Source organism: Hippopotamus amphibius, chromosome 9 (assembly GCF_030028045.1).
Source record: "Hippopotamus amphibius kiboko isolate mHipAmp2 chromosome 9, mHipAmp2.hap2, whole genome shotgun sequence".
NCBI classification, from domain to species: domain Eukaryota; kingdom Metazoa; phylum Chordata; class Mammalia; order Artiodactyla; family Hippopotamidae; genus Hippopotamus; species Hippopotamus amphibius.
The window spans coordinates 43,990,608-44,004,055 of record NC_080194.1 but is presented as its reverse complement, the minus strand read 5'-3'; the positions used below and the strand labels follow the sequence as shown (position 1 = coordinate 44,004,055).

At 37.4% G+C, this 13,448-nt stretch overlaps 1 protein-coding gene across 2 annotated transcripts in view; it reads right to left on the bottom strand.

Moving 5' to 3' along the window:
* The window catches only part of PPME1 (protein phosphatase methylesterase 1), an 87,728-nt gene that overhangs the window by 27,120 nt on the left and 47,160 nt on the right, over positions 1 to 13,448 (bottom strand). For both annotated transcript variants that reach the window (XM_057750371.1, XM_057750372.1), the window contains 3 exons: positions 9,631 to 9,785; positions 8,596 to 8,686; positions 3,504 to 3,569 (listed from right to left, as the gene is read on the bottom strand). In XM_057750371.1, the coding sequence (XP_057606354.1) occupies positions 3,504 to 3,569; positions 8,596 to 8,686; positions 9,631 to 9,785 (312 nt within the window). The remainder of the gene's footprint in view (positions 1 to 3,503; positions 3,570 to 8,595; positions 8,687 to 9,630; positions 9,786 to 13,448) is intronic.

Genomic DNA, 13,448 nt, shown 5'->3' with positions numbered 1-13,448 from the left:
TGAGAAGGAAAGACGGAGTTGGTGGAATCAGGCTTCCTGACTTCAGGCTATACTATAAGGCTACAGTGATCAAGACAGTATGGTACTGGCACAAAAACAGAAATATAGATCACTGGGACAGGATAGAAAGCCCAGAGATAAACTATGGTCAACTAATCTATGACAAAGGAGGCAAGGAAATACAATGGAGAAAAGGCAGCCTCTTCAATAAGTGGTGCTGGGAAAACAGCTACATGTAAAAGAATGAAATTAGAACACTTCCTAACACCATACACAAAAATAAACTCCAAATGGATAAAAGACCTAAATGTAAGGCCAGTCACTATAAAACTCCTAGAGGAAAACATAGGAAGAACACTCTTCGACGTGAATCACAGCAAGATCTTTTTTGATCCACCGCCTAGAATAATGGAAATAAAAACAAAAATAAATAAGTGGGACCTAATGAAACTTCAAAGCTTCTGCACAGCAAAGGAAACTATAAGCAAGACGAAAAGACAACCCTCAGAATGGGAAAAAATATTTGCAAATGAATCAACAGACAAAGGATTAGTCTCCAAAATATATAAACAGTTCATACAGCTCAATATCAAAAAAACAAACCCATTCAAAAAATGGGCAGAAGACCTAAATAGGCATTTCTCCAAGGAAGACATACGGATGGCCAAGAGGCACATGAAAAGCTGCTCAACATCACTAATTATTAGAGAAATGCAAATCAAAACTACAATGAGGTATCACCTCACACCAGTTAGAATGGGCATCATCAGAAACTCTACAAACAGTAAATGCTGGAGAGGGTGTGGAGAAAAAGGAACGCTCTTGCAGTGCTGGTGGGAATGTAAATTGATACAGCCACTATGGAAAACAGTATGGAGGTTCCTTGTGAAACTAAAAATAGAACTACCATATGACCCAGCAATCCCACTACTGGGCATATACCCAGAGAACACCATCATTCAAAAAGACACATGTTGGGCTTCCTAGGTGGCGCAGTGGTTAAGAATCCGCCTGCCAATGCAGGGGACATGGGTTCGATCCCTGCTCCAGGAAGATCCCACATGCCACGGAGCAACTAAGCCTGTGTGCCCAAAAAAAAAAAAAAAAAAAAGACACATGCACTCCAATGTTCATTGCAGCACTATTTACAATAGCCAGGACATGGAAGCAACCTAAATGTCCATCAACAGATGAATGGATAAAGAAGATGTGGTACATACATACAATGAAATATTACTCAGCTGTAAAAAATAATGAAACTGGGACATTTTTAGAGACATAGATGGACCTAGAGACTGTCATACAGAGTGAAGTGAGTCAGGAAGAGAAAAACAAATATTGTATATTAACACATATATGTGGACTATAGAAAAACGGTACAAATCAACCAGTTTGCAAGGCAGAAATAGAGACACAGATGTAGAGAACAAACATATGGACACCAAGTTGGGAAAGTGGGGAGGGTTGGGGTGGGGAATGAATTGGGAGATTGGGATACCAAATTGTACACTCTAAATATACGCAGTTTATTGTAAAAAATAAAAAAATAAAAAGTTAAAAAAAAAAAGAAATGGTGGCCCAACAATACTTGCTTTCAAGTTCCTCTATATCACTCTATGAACAACAAAATTGACAGAATAAACAATAACATCAATAATAGTAATTGATATGCTACTATGTGCCTGTCTTAGTGATAAAAGATGTACATAAATCAACTCATGTAACCTTGTTTTTTTTTAAGAACTTTTATTGAGATACAATTAACATATAGTAAGCTGCATACATTTAGAGTGTAAAAAAAAAAATGCTTTACCACTGCTTGGACAAGTCAGATCTCAAAATATTTACACACTGAAAAGTGAGCAGCCTCAGAGCTTATTTAAAGCCTCTGCATTGTGCCTGCCAGATATTACTACTCTAACTGCCCTTTCAGATATAAAATCCGTAATATAGGCCTTGAAGTCAAATACACAGGAGTTTGAATATGAGCTCTATCATTCATTAGTTATATGACCCTGAGAAAGTCACTTTACGTTTCTGAACTTCCGTTTCCTCCCCTATAAAACAAGAGTTACCTTGAAGCGGTATTGTAAGGATTAAATGAGACAGTGGAAATGAGTGAATGAATGAATCCAGGTAGTGATCATTAATGGCTACTATCATTAAAAAAAAGAAGAGACAACCAGACATTGTGTGCTTCCTGATGGCAGTATACAATATCACCTATACTTGCAAACAAATAAAAAACCAAAACAACAATCAACAAACCTGAACTTGACCAAACCTCTGATCTAACAATTTACAGAAAATACAGGGAATAAAGGAACATGTTAAATTACACCTTGAGAAATCAATCAGCAAATCTAGATTGTGGGAAGTTTTACAGGGCAAACAACCAGATTTCCTCAACAAATAAACTGCCAGGAAAAAAAGAGAGAGAAAGAGAGAAGTGTAACCTATCGATTAAAAGATACTTAAGAGATTTATCAATCAATTGCTATGTATTTACCCTATTATAATTCTGGTCTGAACTAAAAAAAATTTATGAGACAATCAGATAAGTGAATACTAAAGACATTTGATGATATTAAGAAATTATTAATTTTTTTAGGTGTGACAGCAGTCTTGTGATTGTGCTTACAGTGTCCTTACCTTTCAGAGCATACCAAAATCTTACAGAGGAAATTATGTTTATCTGAAATTTGTTTCAAACAATTTGGTCCTTAGGGGAAATACATAGGGGCCCAGATGAAACAAGACTGGCCATGAGTTCCTAACTGTTGAAGATGGGCAATGAGTACATTGGGGTTCATTATATTATCCTACTTATGTTTGAAAGTTCCATCATACAAGGTTTTAAAATTTACATAGTGTGTATAAAATACCTTGCACAGTTCCTGGCAAATAGCAGGCATTCAATAATGCCATTATCATTTTGTGTTCAACTCTTGTGTTCGCTGTCTGTCCTGGGGGCAACATTTTCCTAATTCACCTAAAGTTTATTTTGTGACTACACAGCAATACCCAGAACTAATGTAACCCTATCTTGGAGGATCAATTGGGCTATAATTTTAGTTCAGCCTTAAAATCTAGCTTTCACTCAGGCTATGCCAAAGCTTTTATAATACAGTTTCCTTATAATCAGGTTTGGCTTAGAAGGAGACTTATCAGAAAGAAACCACAGCTGCCAGCATTAGAGTGAACACTGAATTTAATGTCCTTTCTCTGGTATTCTTCACCTTTTAACACCTACAGTTGTGCAAATACAGTAATTCAGTATTACAAAAAAGACATTATTTGGCTTTGGGATTTCTTCAAAAAAAAGAAAGATAAAAGAAAATCTATAGAGCTGGCCCAACTGAGCTCACTTATAAAAATTATCTAAAATAATGAAGGCATTCACCAAGATGGTAGAATAGGTGTATGATAAAAAAAAAGCAATCTGTAATTCCCTCACCATGTTTCAGCCTCTAACCCGCCCAAGGGGGAGAAATAAGACCTACTGTTTGACTTGGCCAACCATTGAGACACGGGCCGACTCCAGATTTCGAATCTGGCCACTCTTCACACTAGAAGAGAAAAGTGAGACAGGAGAGAGGAGGTTATTCAGCATCCATCTTATCATGTCACCAGGGTCAAATCAATAATTCTTGCTGATTCTGTGGGATCTACTAAAAAGGTGTGGTTACCAACGTAGCTTACTATGGAGATTACCACTACTTCCTACTTGGTTATTATGGCTATAGGCCAAGCAGTAAAAATTAAGTAAAGGCACTGAAGTCACTTCAGTTCTGCAAATATTTTCCAAGAGGATACTATGTGCCAGGCCTGCACTCAAGAAGCACATAATTCAGTGGAGAGAAAGAAACAGAACAAATAATTTTAGTATATGTGCTGCTGAAGCGAGCATGACAAATAATTTTAATATAATAAGGCTAGGCTCAAAGGAACCACTTTGTTCTGAATGAGGTTAGAGAAAGCTTTCCAAATGTCTTGCCTAAACTGAGGACTGAAGATAAGTTAAGCAGAAGATAAAAGAGGGTGGTCAGACCAAAACAGGCAGAAGGCACATTGTGAATGAAGGCACTGTGATATGAAAGTCAGCAGGATGATGATATAAGAGGGCAGAGTGCAAGAAGGAACAGAGGAGAGTAAAGGAGTAGTGTGACAGACCAGGACAGGCATGCAGGGGCTAGCCTCTAGAGGGTCTTGCATGCCGTGACAGAACTTAGGAGCTTTTACTCTATAAATAGATTAGGCTTCTCAGAGTTGGCTAAAGGCCAAGCAAAAGAGACTACCTGTCCCAGGGGAAACTGAAAACACCACCTGAAGCAGGCCCACCAGAATACATTTCTTTAAATTTCATTTTTTAGCTTAAAAAAAAAAAATCACATAAAATTTTAAAATGCACCCCCTTATATAATGACTCTGTTTTTTATTTTAATGATAGAGACAATCAGAACTACTACTTCGTTTTTCTACCACCAACTGAATCTACAAATCCACTAGTATTTATTTATTTATTTATTTATTTATTTTTCACTAGTATTTATAATCATATACTCTGCCTTTGAAGAATGTTTCACACGTGAGATATCTCTGTTCCTATTCAAGGCCAACGTTGGGCACTGGTTCCCATCCTCTCTTGTTTATGAAGACCTTGTTTCCTTTACTTATCTCATCTCTTTCTTGTGTCATTTTTTTCTCTAGTGAATATTATAAAACATCCTTTAAAAACATTCTCTAGGGGACTTCCCTGATGGTCCAGTGGCTAAGACTCCCGTGTTCCTAATGCAGGGGGACCAAGTTCAATTGCTGGTCAGGGAACTAGATCCCACATGCTACAACTAAAGATTCTACATGCTGCAACGAAGATCCCACACACCGCAACAAAGACACAATAAAATATTTTTTTAATGGTCCACATCAAAACAATAAATAAAATTAAAAATAAATAAAAATAAAAATATTCTCTAGCCTTTAAAAACATTTTCAACCCCGCATTCACTTCTAGATACGACCCATTTCTCTGCCGTCCCATACAACAAAGCTTCTCAAAAAAGTTATCTTACATGCTTTCTCCACTTTGTCATCTCCCATCCTTTCCTCAACCAATATCCCCAACTTATATCAGGTTTTTATCTCCTACTTACTTTCTGAGATTTCCTCTGTCAAGGTCCCCTCCATCACGCCAATCCTAATAGTCACTTCTTAGTCTTTACCTTACTTGATCTCTCAGCAGCATTTGACCTAGATCCTCTCTCCTTCCTTCTATAAACACTTGCTATGCTCTCTTGCTTTCCTTCTATCTCATCAATTGTGCCTTTTCAGTTTCTTCTGTTGGATCTTCCTTTCCTTCCCAAGCTCTCAATATTGTAGAGTATTCCATGGCTCAGTTCTTGGATCTTTTTCCTATCAACTAGGTGACTGCATCCAATATTTTGGCTTTAAATATTATCTATGCAATGATGATTCTCCAATTTATCTCTAGCTCAACCTCTTTTAACTAGTACATACGAGTGCCTATTTAACATTTTCACTTAGATATATAATAAGCATTTCAGCTTATCCAAACAAAAACCCTGATTCCCTGCCCCTTGCCTGCTATCAAATCTGCTGAGCTTTGTCTCTACCACTCACCAATTGCTTGGGCTAAAAACCCAGAAGTCACCCTTGAACGCTGCCTCTCCCCCCACCTCCCCCTTCCAAAACACAATCCATAAGGCAGTCCTGTCAGCTCTACCTTCAAAATACATTCCAAATATGACCACATAACTTTCTCTGTTGCCATCATAGTCTATGGTTGCCATCATTACTCTCTTCTACTACTACAATTGTTTCCTAACCAGTTTCTCACTTTTGTTATCACCCCTCTTCCCCACTCCTTCCCCTATTCTGTTTTCCTCAGAGCAGCCAGGTGGTGGAACCAATATGCAAATCCACATCTGACTTCAAAGCCCAGGCTTTTTTTTTTTTTAACTTTTTATTTTATATTGGAGTAGTTGATTAACAATGTTGTGTTAGTTTAAGGTGCACAGAAAAGGGATTCGGTTATACATATACACGTATCTATTCTTTTTCAAATTTCAAAGCCCAGGCTCTAATAACTACACCCTACTGCCTCTCATTTGGATGACCAAGAAAGCAAAGGCAGAAATTCACTTGGCTTTAAATCTTTACTGAATTAAATCTTTACTGAATTAAATAGATTGGTCTTGTATTTCAATATCTTTTATTTTTCCAAAACAAAATATCGAGAGTAACCAAAACAGCCATGAGTCACAAACTTGATTCAGGTAACCAACAGACATAAAATTACCCAGAACTTCATAGTATTCTTTCTGATTCTCAGGCTCAGAAAGTGTGTAGATATCATTGGCTCTCATAGAACCCAGAACATTTTAACATTCTACAAATGGAATGCTTATTCTACCCTACACCTGGCACTAGAATCAAGACTCTATCTCCCCTTAAGAAAAGATTCATCATGACGCTGGGCTGGTTTGGGTGCCTGTCTTCTGTACCTTCTTCATTTATTGTGTTTATGTATTTATTTGTATGTATTCCTAGTTTTTTGATGACAGGAACTAAGCCTGATTCACCCCCAGTTTTTAGCTCAGGTACTGACACATCTCAGGTACTACAAAAAAAAGTTTACTGAATAAATTTTAAGTCATTTGGAATAATTTTCTCATTAGTTACTGGGAAAGCAGGCAGGGTGCCCAAGGTACATGCTGAGCTGACAGCAGCTGTATTCTCCTTGTAGCTGCTTAAGAGGAAGACATCTTTGGTGCTTCCAAGAATACATCTTGCATTATAGTAGTGAACAATGGGAGGCAGAAGCAACCATATCAAACACAAACATCATTCTGGCAAGCCATACTTGGCATGAGATCCTCTGTCCTAGGAGGAATCCTTAGGATATATTTACCAGGTCCTTAATTTCCACTTGATATCTCAGCCTCAGTAAATAGATACATTTTGCCTGCTAAAGCAGCCAGCAGTATGCTATATGCTATACAAAAGTACAAAAGAAATAGAGAGTAGCTTCTGACCTATGATGCAGGAAGGGCATTAAGACTGAAATGAAAATTAACAATAAAAGTGTATGCCTTAAAGGAGGACTAAAGATTTAAGGGGTAAACAGTAAAATATAATATAGACTTAAAGATCTTTAGCAATTTTGCTGAGGGAGGGACCTGGGTGGTTTGTAGGAGTTACAGAGGGGTTCCAGAGAGGGGACCAGAAATAGATTTTGAGGAACAGGTAGGAAGACAGGACACTGAAGATATTTTATCCTAAGACTGATCTCCTTGGAGGAGGGATAGTGTTTCACTCATCTTTGAATTATTCCCTTTAGCACAAAGTGTTCAATAAATATAAACGTATTTAATAAATATTCAAATAATTGATTGAATTAGTGAATAATTAATGACTGAACAGCCTTAAGTGTAAGCCATAACCAATTCTGTCAGTAATTTTTATGAGAACTATTTAGCCAAAGGGTTTTTATTTATGCAAAAACCAAATAAAAACTGAGAAGGGAACCTACGGCCATCTGTTTCTCCATCTTCTCTGGAACACAGAAAGTGAATCTAGAACCATGGAGCATCACAGATGGAAAAGGTCTTAGAATCTCATTTAGTCCAAACTCTCACCTTAGAGATGGGAACAGCTAGACAGCAGATGATCCATAATTATTAATATTCTAGGAGGTACTATAGTATATTGGGAAAAGGGTGGATTTTAGACAACTGAGCCAAATCTGAAACATTTAAAATATTTTTTTAAAAATCTGCTTCTACCAGGCTCCTACAGTGTGCTTGGCTTGCTTCCCCGATGCCCAGCTCCTGCAGTGTGGGCCGCTTCCCCAGCACCAGGTTTCTACAGCGTTCTCAGCTTCTCCAGAACCAGGGCGCTGCACTACAGTGCATAGCAGCCAAGCAGCACCTAGTCACCCGCAGCTTTCTTTAGTACCTCCCTTGGGTGGTTTTATAACAGAGTGCCTCGGGTGAGATACCTCCCCTTGAACACACTAGTGTGGATTTGCAGTGAGTTCCAAAGTGCAAATTTCCAGCAAGATCCACTAGCACTTCTCTGCCATTTGGTGATCCATAGCCGCGCCCTCTCCAACAAGGTCTGGATCTCAGCCCTGGGAGGGCCTCTTCCTTGGGTGCTCTATATCAGACCTAAGGGAGCTGTGGAATTTGGATGGCCTCTCAGAGTTTTCCAAATTGGGACAATGTAGCTGGAAGCCCCAGCATCAACCAGTAATTGGATACAGGCATACCTCATTTTGTTGCGTTTCACTTTATTGTGCTTTACAGACGTGGTTTTTCCAAATTAAAGGTTTGTGGCAACCCTTTGTTGTCAGATGAGGGTTAGCATTTTTTAGCAATAAAATATTTTTTAATGAAAAAATTAATTAATTAAAAAAATAAAAATCTGCTCCTTATGGGTTTCCATACATGATATTACAATAAAAGCTAAGGCTTGAAAACTGAACTATTCCTTTCAGCTTGGTGCTTGAGCTGATGAAAAAGGAAAGCTACAATCTAACATTTAAAATACAGACAATATAGATTTGTGGGTTACCTCCATTCAATGGCGTTCTCCAGAGACTTGAAGGTTTTAGGACGACCACGTAAGAAATTCTGCATGCTATTAAGTGCATCCATGGCTGTACCTAGATGTTAAACAAAAAATTTTAACCACAGCACTTAAGATATTCTGAGCATTTATACTTATTGAGTCAACTGTATATATCTCCTCAATGAGAGCAGAATTAAGTGACGCTTGGGGGGAAAAAGAAGCAGTTTAAGAAAATTCAGAAGACTGATGTGATAGCCAGCTTCCAAGATGGTCTCCAATGGTTTTTGTCTCCTAGTATTCAGTAGTCCCTCCACACTGAATAAGGCTGTCTTATATAAGCAATAGTGTGACTTCTTCTGAGGCTGGGTCATAAAAGACATGGCAGTTTCTTTTTAAATGTTAAATAAAATTATGGGACATACATACAATTGAAATATTATGCAGCCATAAAAGATGTTTATGAAGATTTTTTGGTTTTTTTTTTAAACAGATAATAAACTGCATATATTTAGAGTGTACAATTTGGTATTTTTTTTTCTTGTTAGTAATGTATATATGGCATATGAAGAGTTTTTGATGACATGTAAAACAATTACATAATGTGGGGTATGGGCAAAATGGGTGAAGGTGTGAAAAGTACAAACTTCCAGTTATGAAATAAATAAGTCCCAGGGATGTAATGTACAGCATGGTGACTACAGTTAATATTGAATTGCATATCTGAAAGTTGCAAAGACAGTAGACCTTAAAAGTTCTCATCACAGGAAAACACATGTTATTTCACAATATATACATATATCAAATCATTATTTTGTACATCTGAAACTAATGCAAAGTTATATGTCAGTTATATCCCAATAAAAAAATACTTCGAATGCCTTTGCCACAAAATAACATTAAAAAAAGATATAAAAGACAGAGGAACATACTTCAAGATGAGAGAAGTCAATAATAAATAAAAACAAGATAATAATAATCTACCATAGATGTCTTTCGTAAGGCAAAGGTTTTGATTTGGTCAGCACTAAGAAAACTTACCTTCCACAACATCGATCATGCACAGACCCAAGAGGCTTGGCACCATGTTGGATGATGCTGTGTGGACTGCAATAGCACCACCCATGCTATGTCCAATGAGCATAATTGGAGGAGGAAGGTCCCCATACATGGCTTCAACCACATTACCAACATCTCTGCAAAGAGAAGGAAAAAAAGCATGGAATGTACTCTGACAACACTGTAAAAATAGTTTTCTTTCCTAACTCTCTCCTTTGGTCTGTAACTAACAGTCCTAGGACTGTAAAGGTCTATTGGACCATCTTGCAAACGTACCTATGTAAACCTCCTAACATACCCCACAGTGTAGCCGCACATGTAGCTCGTCTGATAAATGGAAGTTTAAGGACTAAACCAAAATTTTCTGATTTTCCTTTACATCAACACCTTCACTATTTGACACATTTAGTACAATTACAAAACATATACCTTTATTTTAAACCTAAGCTTGACAGACAAATCATTTAACTGCTTTGTGCCTCAGTTTCCCCATTCATAAAACAGGAAAATAATTTTAAGCATCATAATGTCAGTGTTAAGTTTGATGTCACAGGATGAATTGTAGTCCCAGTTTACTTTTTACTATGTGGATTTGGATTAGCTACTTAATCTCTCAGATAAAGTTTCAACAGCTATAAAATGAAGTTATCAGTTACTATCCTGGACTGCTTTGAGGATTAACTGAGACACTGAATGTGAAACTACTCTGAAAAGAGTAAAGTGCTATTCAAATGTTAATTATTATTTACAATTTGTCATGTAAAGTTGTTTGAAGTATGAACACAAATTTAGTGTTCTGAGAAATTAGACAGACGTTCAGAGCTAATTTTTATTGGCTTCTGTTCCAGTCTTTATGAGTGGATCTATTTAACAAAGTCAAACCTCAAAGCTTTGAAAATGAGAAATAAAGCAGGAACTTTGGTTTTTATTTGCATATGGGCCTTCTTTGCTATAGCAATAAGTAAGGTATGTTTCTAGAGACCATTGGCTCTACTATCTTCTTTTGTGAGTGGATGAGTCAGTCAACTTCAAAAGACAGTTTTGTCTTGCTGAGTGCCACTACATACCTCAGGCACTCACACAATGTTAGCCAAATATAGCAGTTGTGAATGTAGGGAAACAGCCTTTCAGATATTGTCTCCACAGTATTCAGAATGGCAAAGGTAAATGTTATTAATTATTTCTGAAGGAATTAATCTTAAAAATCTCATACAACAATTACAGATGTGAATAGGGCAGTTGCATCATCTGCAGACAATCTAAATGGGAGATAAAAAGGCCACCCAATTTTATAAGCGAAAACAAATAACAGTTTAATACTCCTTTGGAGTTAAATTTAAGCCTAAAACTTTCAGTTCATAACAGATATAATGAGTAAAATAAAAGGATGCTATGAAAGATTATCTAGCCAGTAACTGGATGTACCACAAGGTACGCAGATGCCTTCTAAGGGGATTCTATAATATTTATTAATACTAGTTCAGTTCCTGAGAAGCAGTATAGCATATCACAGACGTAACAGAAAAAGGAATATCAGAGTAACGTGAGCTCGAATCTTGGTTCTTCTACTTTCGGTGGAGTTGCATTTTACGTAGGGTTTAGGTTCTGAAGTTGATGTGAAAGGCAAAAATCATGCTGTCAGTGCTACTTGAAAACCCCACTAATTGCCCATTAAGATGCCCATTATGAGATTTTTGTTTCACAGAGTGATTGAATTCAGAAACCATATAAATGTTTTATTGCTTCAACTATTTCAGCAAGAATCCAACTTGTTGGCTCTTCTGATTCCTGGTAATTGTCTTCATCTATTACAGAAGTTTTAATCATTTATTTTCTTTTTAACTTTTTGTGAGAGTTATCAACTTATTTTCTCTTAGCTCTCATTCACCCTTTATTTCATGTTCTGCAGAACCGGATGAGGCCTTTGAATATTTTTCCTTTGCCAGCTGGCAAGATGTTAAGCTATGCCAATAGAGGGAAAGGAGAGATATTGCAGAAAGAGAGGGTTTTGTGCCTGGTTTGCACTGACCCACAAGCTCCTGTAGCTTGCCTAGCACCCAGGACCTGCAGCACACACAGCTTTCCCAGTGCCCAGCTCCTGCAACACAGGAGGCTTCTCCAAGCACTCCATTCCCCCATCCCCAATGTTCTTTTTTCCCCTCTAGCTTTATTGAAGTATAACTGCTATATTAAAAATGGTGTATGATTAATATATACAATTTGGTAAGTTTGGATATATATATATACACACACTGCTGTTACCATCACCACGATCAAGGGAATAAACACATCCGTTACCTCCAAAAGAGTCCTTGCATTGCTTTTGTGTGTGTGTGTGTGTATGGTAAAAACACTTAACATGAGACCCACTCTCTTAACAAACTTTTAAGTATACAATATCTTATCATTAACTATAGGCATTATGTTGTACAGCAGATCTCTGGAACCACCCCCAATATTTTTGTTGCAAAGTGCTTCTGATGAGATACCTCCCTGTGAACAGCTTCCTCTGCACCCTAAAGGGCAGATTTCCGGCAAGTTCTGCCAACATAGTATCAAAGTGACTTCTCTGCCTTTAGTAAGCCACCATTGTGCCCTCTCCAAAAAGGACTAGATCTCAACCTCTCCCACTCAGATTCTATCTCAGTCTGAGTGAGGGGAAATAGGAAGTGGCTGCTTCTTACATCTGTTATTCCCAGTCTCTCCTTCTCTCTGTTTTTCAAATTTTTTTCCAGTCTTGCTGAGATATAACTGATAAATAAAATTGTAATATATTTAAAGCATACAATATGATGATTTGACATAAGTAGACATTGTGACATGATTCCCACAATCAAGTTAATTAACCCTATATTCTTTAGTTCTTACTAGCCAATTCCTCATTACTCCAATCCCCTATCACATTTAACAAATCTTTACATTAAACTGCCCTTGTTTAAATTACTGTGTGGTTTCTCCCTCCTGATTGTCCTAGACTGATACATTATTAGGCAGTTTCTTTTAGGTTATCAACTAATTCTTCTTTTTTTAATAATAGTTAATCTTTTTAAATGTTTATTTACTTTATTTTTGGCTGTGTTGGGTCTCTGTTGCTGCATGCGGGCTTTCTCTAGTTGTGGCAAGCAGGGGCTACTCTTCATTGCATTGCGTAGGCTTCTCATTGTGGTGGCTTCTCTTGTTGCGAAACACAGGCTCTAGGCATGCCGGCTTCAGTAGTTGTGGCACACGGGCTTAGTTGCTCCACAGCATGTGGGAATCTTCCCAGACCAGGGATCCAACTCATGTCCCCTGCATTGGCAGGCGGATTCTTAACCACTGCGCCACCAGGGAAGTCCCAAGGTCATCAACTAATTCTTTAATTTCTTCTTGAATGTCAGTCAAGCCATCATCACCCTTGTGTGGCTGCCTGGCCACTTAAATGATGTATTTCACTTTTTTATCAACAGTCAAGAAACCCTTTAAAAGTCATTAATAAATCTTTCTATAGGTATCACTAACATGCTTGATTATTTCAGGCTTTATTGTTCTCACATTACAAAGGAACAACTTAGGAAGCAGATTCTTGGCTCTCTTTTCATGGTTTCTCAGGCACATGTTTATTGAGTGGAATAGTCCTCTCATGTTGTTATTTCTCTCTCTCTGCCAAGCACTATGGTTGAAGGATCACAATTCTGGTCTTTTAACTATGTGACCTCAAACAGTTATTCAACTCATCTCAGCCAGTTTCCTCATTGGTAAAAAAAAGTGATAATATTTACACTACAGGTTAATTAAAATAAATAACAAATAATTTATTCTTT